Below are 20078 nucleotides of genomic sequence, written 5' to 3'. Positions count from 1 at the left end.
TTGCGTATAGCCAATTGCAACCCACGTTAAGCTGCCGTCGTTTATCGGTTTGCCCAGTGAGCTTAGTGTCCTCCTACAAGGGTGTGTCTGCGGCCACCATCGCATTAACCTCAATGAAAACATATCATCTGTAGCTGGTAGGCTAGTTACACCTCTCCCCCCAATAAATCACCTGACAGTACGACACCATACTGAACCCTACTTCGACAAGCGAATGAACTGGGATGTCTGCAGTCGACTGGTACGCTCACAAATCGCTCGGAGACGGAATCTTCTGGATCCAGGAGCGATTCTACCAGTCGGAGAACCGAGCCAACATCTGGTTGCTGCGCGGCACACACCAGGACGTGGTGATAGACACGGGTCTGGGCTTAAGGAGCTTACCTGAATACATCGACGCCAAAGGCCTGCTGGGAAAAGACCCGCAGAGGAAGAACCCGTTGCTTGCCATCGCCACCCACGCCCACTTCGACCACTCCGGTGGTCTGCATCAGTTCCAACAGGTGGGCGTCCACAGCGCGGAGGTCGATGCCCTGGCCAACGGAGACAACTTCGAGACGGTCACTTGGCTCAGCGACAGGGAGATAGCCGAGGCTCCCAGCCCGGGATGGAGGGCAAGGCACTACAAAGTCAAGGCTGTGCAGCCCACACACATACTGCAGGAGGGTAGGTAGGAGATACAGCCCTTGTAGATTTGATTTAGGCTAGAGGGATGGATCTGTGATCAAATACCAGCGTGGTCTAAAAGCATTCACTTAGTGACAAGGACCATAATCGATACAGTAATGGGCTTGATGGATGCACCAGGCCTAGTGTGAGCACAGTACGCTCTACAGAGTCGTTTCCAGCCTCAGATTCTGCACAGCGATTTGGCAGAAGACCAACAATGACTTGCTAGCTCACACATCGAAACGTATTACATATGTAATGGAGGTAGTGGGGATGGGACAAGGGGGGCGGTCTGCCAGTAATTTTTACAGTTACAAAGTAGGCTAGAGGAACCAGTTCAATGCAGCAACATGAGGCCAGGACTGGTGATTACACAGGTGCAATTATCCCATTACATAAAACAGGATATTCTATCCAAGGAATGCAGGTACAGACAATTTCTCCCTATTAGAAGTGGATGCTTTAAAAAAAAAAACAACCAAAAAAATTCTATTGGTAGCAACTATATGCTCATTCTCTATATCTGCAGAGCTGTTCTATTTTAAGCCAGTGTGATGGCTTTGATGTATTCTCTTGCTTCCAAGAAAGAAGAAGAGCATACAGAGACTGGTGTCACACTTAATGAAAGCATCCCTCTGCACGGAGTAACAACCACACAGTCTTCTCTTTTCTTAAACAATTTTTTTATAGTAGAATAGAATAGAATTCAACTTTATTGTCATTGCACAACTTACAGGTACAAGGCAACGAAATGCAGTTTGCATCCATCCAGAAGTGCTTTAGCCATGATATAGATCTATTACAAATATATATTAGCAATAATATAGATATGTAAGTATATTACAGAAATGGGTCTATTATGGTATGTTATAATGTACACGGTATGAAGTATGTTGTGAATATTCTATAACTATAAGTATGTACAGGTTGTAGTGAGTACAAGCTATGTACAGGCTATGAACAGGATATAAATATGAAAAACTATACAGAAATATAAGATATACAGCTATACAGAAATGTGAACTATGCAAGTTATAAACAGTTGTAGAATTAAAAATTAAAAAATTATTATTAAAAATTATTATTATTATTAGTGGGTCAGAGATCAGCAGGTGGCGAGCTGAATCAACCTACTTGATAAATGTGAAAGTGGATACATTGTTTGAAAGCACTGGTCACTGGAGTCTTTATGTAAAGCACACATTCACCAGAATAGCACACATAATAATACACAAAGCTTATATCATAAATAATGTATTTGCTGAACCACTATATCCATTGGGGTTTGATGCAAAATGCAGTACTGTAGAGTAACTTGTTCTGCTGTGTCAGAGCCACTACTGCAGTGCAGCTGGTATATCTCATTCCCTGATGTATCAACTTCACCCTTTTTGCCAGTGCAACTCATAACTGGCCTCGACCAAATCGATGATATACTGAATGTCACAGAATCTGTGTGACTCAGTGACATGACAGTCTAAGATTTTAAATGCATAGTCGCCGGTGATTACGGTTCATGCCATGTTTGTATGTGTGAATAATTATCAAAACCTAATGCCTTCTCAACCTCTCTTTCTCCTGCTTAGGTGATGTCATCAATCTTGGTGATAGACAGCTGACTGTGCTTCACATGCCCGGACACTCTCGGGGAAGCATTTGCCTTCATGACCGGGACAATAAGTTGCTTTTCAGTGGCGACGTTGTGTATGACGGCGCAATGATTGACTGGCTGCCCTACAGCCATGTCAGTGACTACATAAGCAGCTGTGAGCGCCTGGTTGGGCTGGTGGACAGCGAACAGGTAACTCTAAGGCCCACTAGAGAGCAGCCTCACAATTTCAGTACACAGTTCCACTTTTTTTCCAGGGGTATTTATCCCAAAGCACCGTATATCAACATTTCATAGATTTATAATGAAAATGTCTGAAATTTGGCATACCAGTATCTATTAGCCTACATATACAAGCTGTGTTTTCTGTGCTAATACTTAAAACAATATAATTTAACATGTACTAAACATTATTTGTTAAATAAAATACATGTTTATTGGCTTTAAAATTGATTTAACAGGTCGACCAAGTCCTCCCAGGGCACTACAACGCATTCGGTGCGAAGCGGCTCCATCGGCTTGCCTCCACGTACATCAGCAGGGCTGAAACATGCCCTGCAAAGTTCTCCACGTTTGCCTGGAGGAGTCTGGCTGGGGTGGCTCTGCGGGTGTGCAACCCACGGTGTGCCTGCTAATGAGAGTGGGTCATTGAGCTGCAGGAAGCAAGTGCACAAAGAGAGATGTTTTAGTATGGAGGACATGGAAGACTGGGGGCGGGGTTACCTCTGTTTTATCTGCAACTTAACGTAATGCTGTCCATTTACTTATGTAATCCAGCTGAAAATCAAGTAATTGCCAAACTTTGTGTGAAATGTCCCTACTGGGTTACAGAAGTGAATAATCAGCACCATATGAAGCCTATTATAAAAATATTTACTGGTCTTATATGCTGATGAATATGTATATGTCGGTGTTAATATAATTCAGTGTTTGATTTTTATACTTTAAGCATACGTGAAGTTACAATAGCACAACAATAGCACAACTCTGCACTACAAACAGAACAGGGCGCTTTGGGTTTTCCTCTGAGACATTTGAAACAAAGTCATTATGGCCATAGTGTTCTCTATGCATATTACAATGCTCAGTGAAGACTCAGTGTCGACTACCTCCGATGTTTGTAATTGTGCTTTGTACTATTGACTAATCTGCGGCTTTGCTATCAAAACATAGACAATAAAAGTCTCTGTTCTACCTACTTTTTGAGTCTTTTGCAGCACAGATTGCGGCGGCTTCTAAGTGGATTTGCTTCTCCAGGGGGAACTCAAATGGGATTTGTTGCAAGAGAGGGAAAAAGGGGCAGAACAGAAGTGGATGGAATATGATCCAACACATGTTCAAAGGATAGAGAACTTAAAGTCATTTTCTGATCTGATGGAAACCTCTCTCAATGCATGGAAAGGGTTTAATTTGGGGGGCTTTTAGTGTACAAAATTAAGAAAAGTAGCGTGATTTAACCTTCTAACAGAAATATCAGATTTTATTTTTAAGTTCAGTGCATTACTAAAGAATTTCACCATAAAAATATACACAGAACATGTTAATTTGGATACATAAGAAAAGACAATTTTTAATTCATAAAACATTTATTTAATGTTATATTATTTAAACACGAGATTTCCACATCTCTCGTTTTCAGTTCACCTCCGAGGATGGCATACATGCAGAACACGAAGCCTGCCAACACGGGAAACTCCGCCAAGGTTATAACATTCAATGTTATCTGTGACAGTTAAAAGATCTGCACGTTATCTAATATTATGATCATCAAATATCAACACAGCTGCATTTATAACAAATTCAGTAATGTAACAAAAAAAAAAAACCAAATACAGGAGGTTTATTTGTTAACTTATAAAAATTAATTTACAGTAACAAATGCTGTCGTTCAGCGTACGACAGATCTTAGTAAAAATGATTCGAGTTCTGAGTCCCCAAGAGGGCAACGGCTTCCAGAGTCCACAATAAACACGGAAACGGGGAAAAAAAGAGGCAAAGATTTACTGCACTGACAACACCAACCCTCCTATAAGGTTTTCTGTAAGAAGAAGAAACTGCACTGACTGTCTAACTAGCAAAAATGTAACAAGAAGTTGGCGGCAGTGTTAAGAAATCATTAAAAAGGTGACTGACTAGAGTTCATGTAAGCACACTTTTTTTTTTTTTAGAATGTTTTTTTAGAATTTCGCCAAGATTAAATCAGTTTTCTTTCTTTGTTGCGTGATAATAAATCGCTGGACGGCAGGATTGGAAACTGAAAACAAACAATGCTGCAGATTAGTATGGCTTGGGTTTTCAATAATAATTGAGCTTTGGTTAAAATCAGTTTGCTTAGGAGTTGCACTGTGTGATCTATTACTGTGTGATGTAATACTATCTATTACAAATCTATTACTTAGTCTGATGGCAGCCTGTCAATAGTGTGCAGATAAGAGGAGAGCACAGATTTTTTACCCTGAAGAGATCACAGTCGTAACTAGTACAGTAAGTATGAGCACTTGCAGAATCATTTGAAATGATCTGACGAAGAAATATTTTAACTGCAAGTCAAAACATGCATGAAAACAAAAATGGTGCATAGTCGTTCTGGGAGACCCCACAAATAGCATGAATAATAAGTAGACTGAAACAAGTATCACAGTACAGGCGACAAATAACCCTTACCTCTACACATAGCAGTCTCTAATATTGGAAAAATCTTGACTGGTGTGTTCATATTACCTCATGCTAACTGGCTTCTATACTGCAAACACTGCAAACTTTTTGAACATAACAGGAAACATCCAGTCAAAATACGACTAGTGCATTAACAGACATGTTTGAGTGGCCAGGATCACTGGCCACTCAAAATGTGTGTTTTTTTTTTTACTTTGTTTTTATTTTTTCCAGTTTCAAAATCAGATTTTCAAAGACAGAAAGTAGACCTAGTGTGGCATGAATTTGAGCATGCCCTTATCTGTTAGCATCAACTTCTTCCAAGCAGCATTACCATCAATTCTCAAAGCAAGCAGAGTACCTCCCAAATACTTTTGGACTGTTTTGAAACACTGTGGCAACCAAGCAAATGTCAGAGACTCCTGCAGTGATTGTCACATGTCTTTTGTGTTAGAAGACATTCCAGTTCGCCCAAGAAGGGTCTTCCATGGCTCGTCCTCCACCAAGAGGCAGGCTGGAGGCATCCTTCTCAGGGCTGTGCATGTGGCATCGCAGATTGCCTGAGTTTGGTTCACGTGTGTTAAGCTAATTAAACCATGGTTTAATAAGCACTGTTGCCTTTAGGCAAGCAAAAAACCCCAAAAAAACCACTGTCAGAAATGAAGTTTACACCTGACTCTGGAGCCAGTTGCGAGGATCAAGTCTGGCCCTGAGGTTTCTTAGGCTGCGTCGAGCTGGGGAGGGCCTAGAGAAGGGGCCTCCCTCTGATGACTCTGGGCTGTGGCTGCCCTCACTGTTGCTGGAGCTGTTGCTTGAGGTGGAGCTGGAGCAGGATAGCGTGGTTTGTGTGCTGTGCTTTGACCGGGGGGAGCGACTGGAGATGGGGAGAGGAGCAAGCAGGGACGAGGGAGGCGGCTGGCAGGAACACTGGAAGGTCCCTCCACCTCCGTACCCTCTCCCTCGAAGGGTGCTGAGCTTAGCATCCAAAGAAAGAGTGCGTGGCCTCAGACGCGAGGGGGAAGATGACAAAAGAGAGTAGCTGGAAGTAGGTTCAGGCCAGCCGTGGTGGTGAGAGCAGGGACTGGTGCTACAGTGGCTGTCGCTATCTGAGGTCAGACTTGCGTCTGAAGACAGCAGGCCGAGCTGTGGGCAGCGGTGAGGACTCACAGGACTCCGAGGCAGTCGATGAGGGGTGCAGGGGCTGTGGCCAGACATGCGAGTACAGTGACGAGAGCGGCCAGTACATCTGGCATTGCTCTCCTCAAACGCAGACATCCAGGTGGGAGAGGTGCCTAGCTGGCTACGGAGCTCCAGCTCCTGCATTCTCCGAGCTAGGATGTCTGACACGTTGCTGCTGAGGTCATCAGATGACTCAATAACTGCAAGAGAAAAGCGGCAAATCTTATTAGTATGCCGCCATGGAGTAAACCTGAGACCAGTTTTACAGACTGATCAGTTTTTCCTGGGATTAAATCTAAATTGCAGGGTTTTTTCTTTAGAACAAGTGCTAAAGATAGCAATTACTGTAGGATATTTTTAACATTTTGAGTGTATTCATGACATCTTTCCAATTCATGCAGATTACAATACTGCATAATTCTATTCAGAATGCAGACTCCAGCTTCTTGGGATTGCAACATTTACCACAAACCAATTCATGTTGAGTCCTAGTCCTGTTACTTCACCTGTCGTTGTAATAGGATGAGAGCAGAGCACGAATCTCAGCAGACACAGCGTTATCCTGCAGCAGAAGACCCTCACAGGAGGGTGTGGCAAGAGGAGCTGCCAGGGTTAGGAAAATCAACAGGGAAGTTGGTGAGAGAGTTGGGATAGAGCAGAGACGGGGATGAGGGAAAAGTTGGTAGTTTGGCAATTTTAATGGACATGACAAAAAAAGGAAAAGGATACACGCTCATTCAAACAGGAGTGATGGGAAAACAAAGAAAGATTTCATTCATGCATCAAGATAATTCAACCATTACAATGAACGGTGAAAGTTTATGAAAAGCGTGATGAAATTAATTTTACGTTATTTCACACGGAAATAAGGGAAATGGGGAACAGGAAATGGCGAGGAAGGATAGATATGACATACAAAGGAACGTGAAAAGGAAAAAGAGGAATAGAGAAACAGAAGACAAGTTAGTCAGCACGTCAGAGATAAGAACCCTTCTATTTAGAGCACAGAGAAGTGAAGCAGAGAGTGAGTTTGAGAAATCGGATAGGAAAACGTAATTGACAGCATCTTTGATGCACGTGCACTCAAGAAACAGAAATTCAACACAGCCACATGCAATGCAGGCACAGTGCTTTATTTTTCACATTAGGTTATAAGTGACCAAAAAACACCTTGACACAAGGAGAATTCTTACCCATTTCATGATACAAAGAGCCTTGTTTCGGTGTGATAGGAGCTGGTTTTCGCGGCGATGGAAGTTCAATTTTCATTAAGTCATCACAGCATTGTTTCCACTGGCCTGTACATTGGAGGCAAACGTCACCATCAACAAATCAAGCAGCAGATGGAGAATATACGGCACTATATGCTGTCCTTTAAAACATATGTTAAACGACCACATGTTGCGGGTTTAAATGACACATAAGGACCTACTCATATCGTAGAAATGTTGCCAAAAGGCTTCCATCCAGCGGTGTGTCTCCTCGCGGCTGTCTGTGGTCACAGTGTGCGTAACCTCCTCCCCTCCGTAATGGTTGCTGATGCAGATATTCTGAACTTTACTGAGAGGGTCTTTCTCTGATGCACGTATTCTGGTCTCCTGAAACACAGGAGTGGCAAAGAATACAATCATCTACCGCAAAAATGTCTACAACAGGGAACGAATGGAAGTACAGTGTGGTTCAATGAATAAGTCTCCACTGAAAATAAGCCTTCATTAATAAAGTCACCAATTAGTGCTCTTCCAAACCATTTCCCTCCAGCAATTATCCAACAAAAGGATTCTGACTCCCAATTCCCATAACTTGCTGTACTCTAAATATGGCTAGGTATGACTATGACCACTAGATGGCAGTGTTGTCCTGTTCACGCCTTTGCCATGCTGCGCTCCCTCTTTCTGTCTCCTCTAATGTGAGCCGCACAAAAGATTATACAGACCTGATCTGATTGACTTGGCTTTAGGTTATCAGCATGCTCAAGGTCAGAGGACACAAAAGACCGAGTGCGTCACTACAGAAAGATTGTGAAGCAGTCTAGGAATCGACTCTTAAAGACACAGGAAATGAGATGATTCAGAGCGTGACTGGCCAGCTGACTGATCTTTATTTGATGCAGGGAAAAATGATGGCAAGAGAGAATTATGACTTCCAATTGGATAGAGGGGTCTTCCTGTGTATACAAAGCTTTGAGCAGTAGAAATGTGCCTTTACAGGCCTGATGAACGTTTCTATAGTCACACCTCAAAAGGTAACAACCGCAGTTTGGTACTCATGAACTCAATGGAGCTCGATTCTGACAGCTCTAGGTGGCTTTTTAAAATAAACCTTGAGAACCGCTGCAAAGAAAAGAGCTAAATTTTCTCTTTAGGCTCAGAGTCTACCAGTGAGCTTGTTATTTAAACGTGTGGTAATCCACAAGCTTGTTTTCTTACCATCTATTCTGATGCCTAAGGTGTTACCAAAAATATGCAGCTACTGCTTCTCTAAGGCTGGATCGAGCTCAAAGAGATAATATACTGCCTTTCAGATTTCTTTGCTGACCTTGTTGATACCAATAGTGAAAGCTGGCTCAACGTTAGCCTCCACATCTTCTTGCCGGTAGTAGCAGAAAAGGTTTGTTCCTTTGAGAACGGCGTGAACTTTTGTCCAACTCTGAGGGTCACCTCCACACTGCTGCTAGGTAAAGAAAAAATGGAAAAAAGGAGCAAAAAATACGCACACAAAGAGAGACGACAACATGAGATTGAGAGAACAGGAATGTGGTAGGGGAGAAAAAGAATAAAAAGTGTGGATATATGCCAAAAAATCTAGCACAACCCCTGGAGGAATAGTTTGCAGCAACGCACATTTGCAGGCTTGCCAGCTTACCTTAACTTTCAAGCACCCGCTCATCATCTGTTGGGTCATACAGTGAGGCTGAGCTGCGAGGCGGCAACACATACTACCATAGAGTGGCAGCCAGTACGAGCACTCTTCTGCAGGGAGGGAATAGATGGATGGGGAAAAAATAAACACTTATAAATAAATAAAAATATTCCCATGCCATTAAAATTCCACACAGAAACATGCATCCACACACACAAACCGACACACACTGCATCCTCACGTCACACCGTCCCCCCTTTAGCACACACTGGGGTATAAAAGGATGGCAGCTGCAGGGAGTGTCATGCAGTTTGGCAGTGAAACTTTACAGCAGGCTGCAGGGCCAATGAATAAAACACTAGAGGCCTGTCTGTGTTAGGGTCTGGACCCTTGTTATCCAGCATCATTACAGCTTTACACAGCAGTCACCTCACTAGCGCAGCCTTTATTACTGTGACCTTGACAATGGCTGCCTGTCAGAGAAAGTGGGAGGACAGAGGAGGAAAAGAGGAGGAGGCATAGCTGCGCCATATGCTGGTGTAAAGGAAATGATCAGAATGCCGGGCGAAGAAGTGAGGCGGTGACGAGAAAGACGAAAAATAGACAGATGGCCGATTTGGCAGAGGAAGCAGAAAGATGGCGAGGACACAGATTGATGGTGGCTGCCACTCACCGTTGCCTGAAATGATGAGGTCATGCGTGCGAAAGCTGTCCTGGACGTGTGACAGTGACAGTGTGGTGTGGGCTAAGAGGTGGTACTTCGGGCCCCTGTCAACACACAAGAGTGAAGAGAAGAATTTAATTTGGTGTTTGAGTATGCATGTTTGCAGTGAGCGATGGTCTCAATAAATATCTGCTCTCTGAAATTACAAGTTATTTCCAATCCATTTTCTGTTTTTGTATAAAAACTATAGATATTATATGAAGCTAAACTTACGGTACAGAGGGAACTGGCAGCAGGAGAGGGGCTCCCCCTCCGTTGCTTACGGGACTACACGGTCCAGGCTCCATGGCTGCCCGGAGTTTCTTCCCAGCTGATCGACCCAGTGAAGAGCTCAGCTTGCTGGCCAGTTTCCTTGGTGTGCTGCCTGCAGAATAGTCATCCTCTGAGCAGCAGCTATACAACTCAACCCGTAGCTCGAAACCTGGGCTGGCTTCACTACTGCAAGAGAAAATGCTCATCATCACCATCTCTTTAAGGGTCATTTTAAAAGAGTAACTAAGTGCATCCACTCGAGTACAGTGCTTACTTTCACATACCTATGTGCTTCATGTGTGCTCTTTTATACCTCTCTTGTATAATATTTTGGGCAAAAATGTTGTACAGTATTCATGAGCCTGGTTCTGCTGGAGGTTTCTTCATGTTAAAAGGCAGTTTTTCCTTCCCACCGTTGCCAAGTGCTTGCTCGTAGGGGGAGATCTGATTATTGGGGTTTTCTCTGTATTATTGTAGGGTCTTTAGGTCTCTAGGGTATTGTAGGATAATCCTACAATATGAAGCAACTGTTATTGTGATTTGACACTACATAAATAAAACTGAACTGGCAAAACGATTGTAGTTTGTACTGTATTGCACTTTCAGTTACTTGCCAACTAAATTTATTTGAATTCTAAATACCGAACATAAAATTGGCTTAACAATCAGGTGTTATAGATCGCCCTCTCATTGGTACTTACAGTGTATCAAACAGTGCATTTACTAATTGTTCAACTTTGGATGTACAACATTACAAAACCATGTTAATACAATATTAAACTACTGGTTTTACTACAGTCTTCTGTGATGGTCACAGATTATATGGCTGTTCGGTTATAGGACTGACAGGTGACTTACAATACGATAGTGTTGTCAAAGCAAATATCGGTGAGTGTCCGGTCTACTATCACCATGTCTGTATCAAAGATTTCTTCTCCCAGCTGCAACAGGCAGAACACCGCACATCGATGAAGCTCTACGAATGAAAATGTAGAAAGTCAGAAGAGAAGAAGAGGAAACACTTCTACATAACAGTGCATTTTTGAAACACTTCAGCAGCTTTCATTTACTTGCATCACTTTAAAAATCAGAGCCAAAATGGCAATGCAGCAAACATTAAACTGTTGGTTTCAGTTTAATGGTCAGCTGTGCTAAGAATTCATGGGAAATAGTGAACAGTATTTTGAAACTAAACTACAGGAATCTTTGTGTATGTGAAGATTATATTTTAGGGAAGGTTTCACTGTGATTATAGATAAACCCTGAAATCTTTGTGTCTAAGAAAACCATCATTTCCATAACACCAGTGAGAAATTATGAAAGAAACTACAACAGATGGAGCAGACAGAGTCGGGGCAGACAGGCCTAATCTCTTCTTCTCGAGCAGTTTGATTAGAAAGTTCCAGGAATCTACCCATAAAAATCAAAATTTGACCAATCTCCACTTAAAGGTCACCTTCTTGTACACTGATATACTGATTTCAGTGTTGCCGCTATTTTGAGACGGAACAGTTTGTTGTTTTGAATGATCGCCTAAGGTCAGCGAGACTAAACAGTAGTTTTCTGTAAGAAAAGAAGTGCCGAATTATTTCAAGAGTAGCACATGAGTGGGTTTTTTTTTGTCAAATTCCTAAGGGCTGTGTCCATTGAGGCGTCTGAGCGATGTCCACGTTTCAAAAATAAAAGTGGATGGGTTGCCGCTCTTACACACTAGAGGAGATCCAGTGAGCACCGAAGAGGCACCAGTGCCTCTGGGAACAAAACGAGCTTACACGAAACAATTTAAAAATAGCAGCAGCACTGAAATTGGTCTAGAGGTGAGCAAGGACTTGACATTAAAGAAAAGATTGGAAAATTTGAATTTCCCAAGATTCCCAGAACCCTATGATCGCACCTTCACCCCACAACCTCATATTGGGGATAATCTTGTATTTCTTCCTCATAAAACACTTTATAACTGGCACTGGTAAGTTCTACTCGCGCTTCCATGTAAACGGCACATTGACACCTAATGTCCCACACTTCATTGCGCAATTACTATTCCAAGTATGAAATCAACACTCCTCACTAAAATCTGACTGGACAAATGAGAAAGGAACACACTTTGCCTCAGTTTATGTCTCTGTGTGCTTAATGACCTTGACTTACAGCCTCATTAAGCTTTGTTAAGAGACTACTACCTGTCTCAAGAGTTCATTTCCATGCACAGGTCACGCAGATTAATTCATTCGAGTTGCCAAGGGAGAGGCTGAGCACTGAGACTATTATAATGACGGTATGGAGGTTAACATACATTAAATTTATCTAGAGCAGGTGGGATAGAAAATGGCCAATATAAAAAAAATTCCATTGTTAGATTCTCAGCGCTCTATTGAATTTTATCACAAAGACAATTTAATACGAGCAGGTTCACAGGAATATTCCATAAGACAGAAAACTAGAGTGGATCCTTAAACGCACCACAGATTTTATTTGTTTTTGGCTTACAGCTCTCCCATCACTACTAAGAATGAAGCGCTTCATTGCCTTCGTGATTCTTTGTAATAGCCAGCAGGCAAAGCAATCCAGACAGGACAGTGGGTCAAGTTGTGCTTCCAGGAGTAAAGTAGAGAGATAAAGCTAAAAAAACAAAAAAGCTCCCAATGACTGTGAAGATCATTTCTAACAGCTGCGACTAAAGTCGTTTTTGCACATGCATTGCACCCCTGAATGTTTCTAGGCAATATTAAATGAATCAGTTGAATTGGAAATTAAACAGCCTTCACTGTGTGAACTCCCCCAGTAAGTAGTCTAGTAATTAATGTCTGATTGAGCCCATGTGAGAACTGGGTAGATCACTGACTAGAGAAATCACAGTGAGTGAGTGTGTGGTCCATACCCAACCCACTGAGTAAAGCAGCAAATAGCATATTTCTAGTGCTGAGAATTCATCTGACACAGAGCCTCCTGTTGTGTGCTGGATGTGAGAAAGGGCAACTTTGTACAGATGGATTTTTGCCACACTGTCTGGAGTCTGGGGTGTAAAAATGGGTACAGAGCAGAGATGTCACACCGCAATCCGTCCATGTAAGCGTTTTCACCCGGAAGCGAGAAATAAAAGGTCATTTTCATTCTAGAGTCTCAATGAATCTCACACCTCCCCGCCCCATTATTTCAAGGATTTCAGATACAACCGCGGAAGCAACCGAGGGCTACTTTCCACAGAAGCTGATTATTAATAAATACTGGAAGTATAAATCATTCATAAGTCATCAATGACTTTCTTCACACACACACACACACACACACACACACACACACACGACTTCTCACCTCCTTTGTTCTTGAAGTACTCCGTGTCTTTCCACATGAGAGGGATCCGAAGATCTGTAAAGACAACAGGCTGAAGATTAGACAACAGAGGACCAATTGTGCCTTTCTTTATAGTCATGTGAAAAAGAAAGCTTTCACAGGACCCTCAATAGTCCCGTGAAAAATAAAGTATAGCCTTACTGCTGTCATAGGAATTAGGAGGATAAGTAGCAGTCAGGTGCTACTAATCAAATGCACTTGATTAGTTAACCATCAGCAAGTGTAGATGCCTCTATGAAAACAGAAGTTTAGACAGTTTGCAGGTCTGGAGCCTTCAGGTGTGTGCTAACACACAACCACTGTCTTCCCAGGACTGCACGTCCCAGCAAATTCACCCCAAGGTCAGAGTATGCAATGATGACAGAAACTGGAAAATACCTAAGAGCTGCATCTCAGACTCTACAGGCCACAGTTAACATCTTAAATGTCAAAGTTCATAACCTTAAAATTTGAGAAAGACTGAACAGGTATAGCTCATTTGGAAGTGTTGTCAGGAGAAAAACACATAGCTGTATAACACAGAATAGGATTGCTAAAAGTGATTCCACAAGCTACTGAATCATGGGAGTTTCTTTGCCACATGACTGTAAATATCCTGCAATAACAACGGATGCTCATATTAACCAAGTCGCAAACAAGGCACCAATCACTAGTGCAAACTTCAGGTTGCACTAAGCGCTCAGCTTCAGACAAGTTTTTGGGTCTAAATGAATTAAAAGAAAGAGGATGTCGCTAATGCGGTCATCTCACAGCTCCAAACGTGCACAGAAAGTTCGCCTGCTGTTCAAATCTTCAATTTATGAGGGACTGCCAGTTGGAATAATGTGGAATTTTATGGCAGGGAGCCTTAAAGCGACAGGAGCTAAAATAACTTGTTCCAGACAGAACTGAACTGATGAACCGAGGGGCTGCATGAAGACCCGGTTTACTGGGAATAATGCAATTTATTGTCACAGAGTTTAAGAGTAAAAATATGGAGGATTTTTATTCTTAAGAATCTCAATAAGCTTCTTTTGGCTGCTCCCTTATTCACAAAGCGTCACCATAGCAGGTAGCACCGCATGCTTAATTTGGCAGATTTTTACCCTTCCTGATGCAACTGCAAAGGCATTTGTGCCACATCCCGTGACCGAACCACGGATCATTCGCTTGCTGGGTGAATGTGTAAATCATTACAATAATGCTTTTCAAAATGTCTTTGTTTACTTACATTGCATTCTACAAGTAGACAAGATGACAGTAAAATTTGATCTGACTGTCTTGATCTCCAGAGTGAGCTTTCATCAATGTGGTGGACAGCAGCAAGTCAGAAAGTACAAAGTAATTTAAAAATGAAACATCTGCTATTAAAGGCTGATGAGAGCAGCTCAGCATTAAATTACAGTAATAAGAGGAAGCTTAAATTTGATCCATTTCCTCCTTTTACTGCTGGTCACAGTCTCTTGGCAACAACAGTGCCACATTTAAATGATTAAATAACTTTAAAAGCTTTCTCAAAATCTTCCAAAATGCTGGGAAAATTTCCGCCCTGAACCTTCTCCTATCACTTTTCTCTCAGAAATAAACGCTTTTGTCTATTTCTCACCTGAGATGGCGACTTTTCCTTTACATGGGAGCCTGTCGCCCATCGGCCCTGCATCTGATGATCTGCGTGTGACTTTCTGCATGACCTGAGCCTCCTTCATCCTCTGCAGTTCTGACATGTAGGCCATGATACGGGTGCTGCATGTCTGTAGACTCTTTGCCGCTTCCAAAGCCTGGTCTTTTTGGGAGCAGGCAGCCAGCAGCTTGCAGGCTCCATCACGCATTCGGATCTCATGATCAATCTTCTTCTGAATGTCGCTGTCCTGCAAAGACGAGAGCGGGACAACAGGCATTTATGAGTAATGAAGACCCATTTGAAAGTGAGGTACACAATAGATTCACTTCTCACTGATAAGACATTTTAAAAAATGATGTTTTGGGAGAAATAAAGGCACAAAAAGGGTTAGAAATGACAACTTCAAGCAAAGTTTGCATTAGTTTGTGTATGTGTGTGCATGGCCTTTAGCCCTCTTAACAATGAGCCCACACCCCTGCTGAGCAGACACGTCCATGTTGAATCATTTAGTGCAAAGTCACTTGGCATACACTCACACAGACGGAGCGGTAACTCTCAAGTTGGGAGATAAAGAATGAAGCCGTCAAATGCTGAAAGTCTGTGTCCCGAAGATACCCCCAGATACTCAAATGTGCACATGCGTACTTTGCAATTTTAAACTGATTTCAAACAGATTTCCTAAAGAAAAAACAGCACTGCGCTATCAAACTAAATCTAGCCAATGTGCTTTAAGAAACCTGTCACATGGGTGTAGTAAAAAAACGAAAACAAAATAAACCCCCAAACTTTAACTTTGCTCAGAAATGAAAACACAATGTAGATATACAGTACTCACAAGTATTCACAAACACAAAAATAAACGCAGGATTCAAACGAAGCTCAAGGAAAAGAAAAGTTTGACTAAGCTTAAGGGTTCATGCTAATCCACCCGGCCTGCAAAAGCATTTGTGTAAATTCCAGTTAAGAAGTATAGAACAGTAAGGTTATCTTTAAACTGAAAACAATCTGTTATTATCATTATTATTATTATTATTTTTATTGTTGAGCAGATGGTGTTCAACCTCTCCCTGACTGCTGAAGCACGTGTGTGAGAGCGTGTCTGCTCGCCATCCCCGGCAATACATTAACAAGAATCCGCTGTCCTCAAATATAACCTCTAATGCTCCGAGCGCTCTCTGCCTGATAAATGCCTCGTCCTTTCTCCGCTACTCCAATATTACTCATTTATCTTCTCTCTCTGTCTGATTCCTATGAATTTTTTATTCTTTTCATTTAAGCTTTTATAATTCACCTCCTCTTAGACCCCATCCGTTCCACTCCACCGTCCTCAATCGGCTTTTCTTTCTTGTCCTCCACATGCTCTTTCTCCTTTCTACCTGGCTCTCTCTCTCTCTTTCTCTCTTTAAGAATAAGTCACTTTTGTTCAGCAGAGAGCCAGCAGGAGGGGAATGAATTTGATTTCAATGGGAAAGTTTACATTTGGACGCAGATTCTCGCTGGACTGCACTACAACCTGAGGTTTTGTGTGATTAACCGCTGCACTGAAAGAAATGCTTCTTAGGATATGACCACATTGTTTCTGCATGGTGGTGAAAGCTATACTAGAAATTATAAATCATACATGAATTAAATAACTCCTTGCCTAGAAGAAACCACCAAAAACACTGTCTGTCATAAGCGCTCCAGCAGTACTTTCTCCTTACTTGCTACAGTAACAGGATATCACATTAAAAAGGGATGAATGTGAGATTTCTCCACAGAAACACTCTAACAGAAGAACTATCAGGCACAGCAGTGAGATAATGATCACTCTAGAGTCATGCACAATCTACACTGCAGCTGTTAAACACAACGTGGCTAAACAAATAGCCTCCATCATTAAATGAACGCTTTTACTGCCCCAAAAACAATTACAGCACTCTTGAAAAATCAAGGTGATCAAATTATAACAACAGTATAAACATAACAGTTATCAACTGGATGACTATGAGGTACAAGAGGAAATTTTAATTTTCAAGGTCAAGCACTGTTTCATGAGCATTTACTTTGCAGCGGTTTAGGCAATAACGGCTGCGTGTTGAGTTATTTAGAGGGGACAGCAAATTTACACTGTTATACAAGCTGTACACTGACTACTTTACATATCTTCAGTGTTGTCCCATGAAGAGATATAACAAAATATTAACATTGAAAATTGATTGAAAATAAACAAATAGCTGAAGGAACTATTGCCCAGGACCACTTTAAAAAGGGAGTGGCTCAAGACATTTGCACAATACTATACTTGGCATTAAAATGCATGTGAAAAACAAAAGAATTTGCAGTAAAATGTGACATTTTATGCCAAACTTTCCATGATACCAAGTGTTCTTGATGCTTGAGATGCCTAATGTAGACATTTCACTTATTTATCATAGGTTACAGGTTATATGTGAATGCAGGCAATGAGTAAGTTAGTGATAAAATTACTGCATCTTTTTTATGTTATATGGGTAAAGCAAAAAAAAGGAAAAAAGAAATTTGGAGTGACTCTTAAAGAGTGAAAGGCCAGTGTCCTTGTTAGCAGTAATGCCACAAACCACACATGCAGCACTAGACGTAAGCTTGCCTGGACAGCTCTCAAGAATGCATACACTCCCATAAAGACACACACTCACACATAGAATAGAATAGAATGCCTTTATTGTCACTATACAGTTGTACAATGAGATACAGAGCATCTCCTACTCAGTGTAAACATGCTTTTGGGGGGGGGGGGTTCAGTTCTGTACATGCATAGGGAGCAAAGAAATTGTCCATGTCGGTGCAGTAGGTCTTAGAGTGACCTGCTGGGAGGAAGTCCTGTATTTATAGCTGCTAATTTAACAGGCTTTTCCTTCTGGGGATCTCAGAATAGAATTCAAGCAGCCTAGATCCACGTCTAATCCAGAAGTCTGGCTCTACGTCAGGCCAGTAGGGTACAAAAAAACAGACTGAGTTCAACACTTAACAACACAGGCATACACACATGCCATAACGAATCGACATTTTCTTTTCATGATCTTTCATAAATACTCAGAGGCGTGGACAAACACAACCTCGTAAGCTCACATGCGCTGTGTGTTCAGAGCGGCAGGTGTTAGACCAGTGGGCATTTCTGACTGCCTGTGATGATGGCAGGACGGACAGAAGAAAGAACGAAGATGAAGGAAGGGTGGTTAGGCGACAGGGATGCAGGGCATGCTGAGCATCAAGCAAAGACACAGACGGGAAGCGGAGCCGTCAGAGGAAACAGGGAGAATCTTGAGGAAAACAGCAGAAAAGAGGAACAGAGACAAAAGGAGGAGATATGTGTTGACAGGGTGAAAGGTGTGGGTGGAGGACGAGAGGAGAGGAAACTTTGAAGGGGAACTGCAAGAATTGAGAAAAGTAACAAAAAATGTGATTATATTTTTAAAAGGTTAGGTACAAAGGATCCCGGTGAGGAAGATGATGAAAAACTGAAGGGTTGATGGAAAACAAAAGTGGCAGCTAAAGAGACAAAGATTTGGCAAGAGGAAAAAGGTGCTTGTTTATATAACACATCTGCTGTAGATGTAATTAAGCAGAAAGCTCTGTGAATGAGCAGGGGTGAAGAGGGAAAAAAGAACAAACATGAATGAAGACATGAGAGTCTTTTCAAAGCTTAATGGTTAAAGGAAGAAAATCGCATAATTAAGAGGTTGGCCATTTAGATGTTGTAAAGGTATGTGTAGCAACAATGTTAGAAGCTCTGTGAGGTTTAGTGGTGCTCGGGGCTAAATGCTACCAGCATGCCAACCCTAAGAAAGCATAAAGTTTGCTGTGTAATGCATCTCAGTTTAAGACGCTCATATTTGCTGATGTGCGGAGAGGAAAAGACAAAGAGCCTGATGCAAAGCAAAGCTGAAACAGATGGGAAATCATTTAGTGTTGTAGCATTTAGTCAACCTGAGTACATAAATAGGAATTTTTACTTGTTATACACCAGACAAAACATCAAGGGAATCACCAGAGTGATTAAAAATTACCCCAAGGGAGACATAAATATGCGCACCAGAATTATGTATCCAGCCACACAAAGCTGCTGGCTCTAGTGGGTGACACATTTTTCTCAAAACCACAGAAATCAATCTGATTGCGGTATTAGAGGAAAACACTCCATGTTCAAAACAACAGGATTCATCATGAATGTGCTAATCTGTCCTCCAGATGATAAGACATTTAATAAAGGTAAGAGTAAAGTGTGACCTGCTGCTAGCCCTTTGTAGATAGATTTGGTTATCAGTGATGTTTACAGGGTTCATCAAATCATCTGTGGAAAATTTCATGGCCGTCCTTCCTGTCTAAATATTTCATTTAAACCACAAATTGTTTTTCCTCACATTGTAACTCTGCTGGGTTGCAGATAATTGTTCGATAATGGAACTATTTAAAAGTGTCATTATGGCACACACAGTATATGCATAATGCTAATGTAACCTTTCAGAAGGTAATTTGATGCCTCACTGGCTACCAGATGGTCACTTTCTGTCACCTCTCTGTCCCCGTCTGGCTGTGTTGATCCTCACTTGCGTGTCTGTGGGTGTGATCACAGAGACACCAACATGCACACCTACACAAACAAGCAAAGACACACACGCTGCTCCGGGATTTGACGCCCCTGCAGATGGTGTGTAATGGTTTGTTTACGATGTGCTGTTCTGCGTGAATAGCCTTTCCTGTTCAGATCGCTGACCCTTGACCTCTAACCTCTATCTCTACACAGGCCAGACGGTCGTAGTTAAAGCGTGGGATTAGACCTAGGGGTTAGGGTTATTACATAATAATTCAAACAGCCTGTGGGTGAAAGTCACGCAGGGCAGGATGAACAGTTAATACTAGGTCGGGAAGAATTTTCACAGGTAACAGCATGAATCCCTCTGCTTAATTATGCTAAAACGCTATGCACATATATTGAGCATATCTAACTGTCAGTGTGTTAGAGCGCTAATGCTAATATTCAGTGACCGCTCTGCCCACGTGCAGACTCACAGAGCTGCCAGCGTGGCTGTAATGTGGACCCTGTAGTCTTGTTAGATTACTGCATCCCTAGCATGTTCACAGTGAAGCGTGGGATGTCTGAAACATGTAGTATATACCACAGAAATCAACGAGGATACCAGCAGTAAATATTGTCC

General features: G+C 42.0%; 2 protein-coding genes across 5 annotated transcripts in view; one reads left to right on the top strand and one right to left on the bottom strand.

Annotated features, from left to right (window-relative positions):
• The first annotated feature begins 121 nt into the window (after window positions 1-121).
• On the top strand, window positions 122-3130 carry mblac2 (metallo-beta-lactamase domain containing 2). Its single transcript, XM_085368123.1, has 3 exons — window positions 122-666; window positions 2256-2470; window positions 2740-3130. The coding sequence occupies exons 1-3, from the start codon at window positions 225-227 to the stop codon at window positions 2911-2913; spliced, it is 831 nt and encodes a 276-aa protein (XP_085224249.1). The 5' UTR covers window positions 122-224; the 3' UTR covers window positions 2914-3130.
• A 795-nt stretch (window positions 3131-3925) lies between these two features.
• rtkna (rhotekin a) overlaps window positions 3926-20078 on the bottom strand; it is a 53434-nt gene continuing 37281 nt past the window's right edge. For 3 of the 4 annotated variants that reach the window (XM_085367214.1, XM_085367217.1, XM_085367218.1), the window contains exons 2-11: window positions 14887-15148; window positions 13263-13316; window positions 10809-10926; window positions 9912-10136; window positions 9648-9742; window positions 8978-9084; window positions 8651-8785; window positions 7545-7710; window positions 7306-7410; window positions 3926-6312 (exon numbers count right to left, since the gene is read on the bottom strand). In XM_085367214.1, coding sequence (XP_085223340.1) covers window positions 5600-6312; window positions 7306-7410; window positions 7545-7710; window positions 8651-8785; window positions 8978-9084; window positions 9648-9742; window positions 9912-10136; window positions 10809-10926; window positions 13263-13316; window positions 14887-15148 — 1980 coding nt within the window. In that variant the 3' untranslated portion in view covers window positions 3926-5599. The remainder of the gene's footprint in view (window positions 6313-7305; window positions 7411-7544; window positions 7711-8650; window positions 8786-8977; window positions 9085-9647; window positions 9743-9911; window positions 10137-10808; window positions 10927-13262; window positions 13317-14886; window positions 15149-20078) is intronic. The other variant, XM_085367216.1, reaches the window with a different exon arrangement.

This window comes from Diplotaxodon limnothrissa, linkage group LG12 (assembly GCF_057381915.1).
Source record: "Diplotaxodon limnothrissa isolate DT_005_m linkage group LG12, D_limnothrissa_male_GT1.1, whole genome shotgun sequence".
Lineage (NCBI taxonomy): Eukaryota > Metazoa > Chordata > Actinopteri > Cichliformes > Cichlidae > Diplotaxodon > Diplotaxodon limnothrissa.
This window is presented reverse-complemented; position numbering and strand designations above follow the sequence as displayed.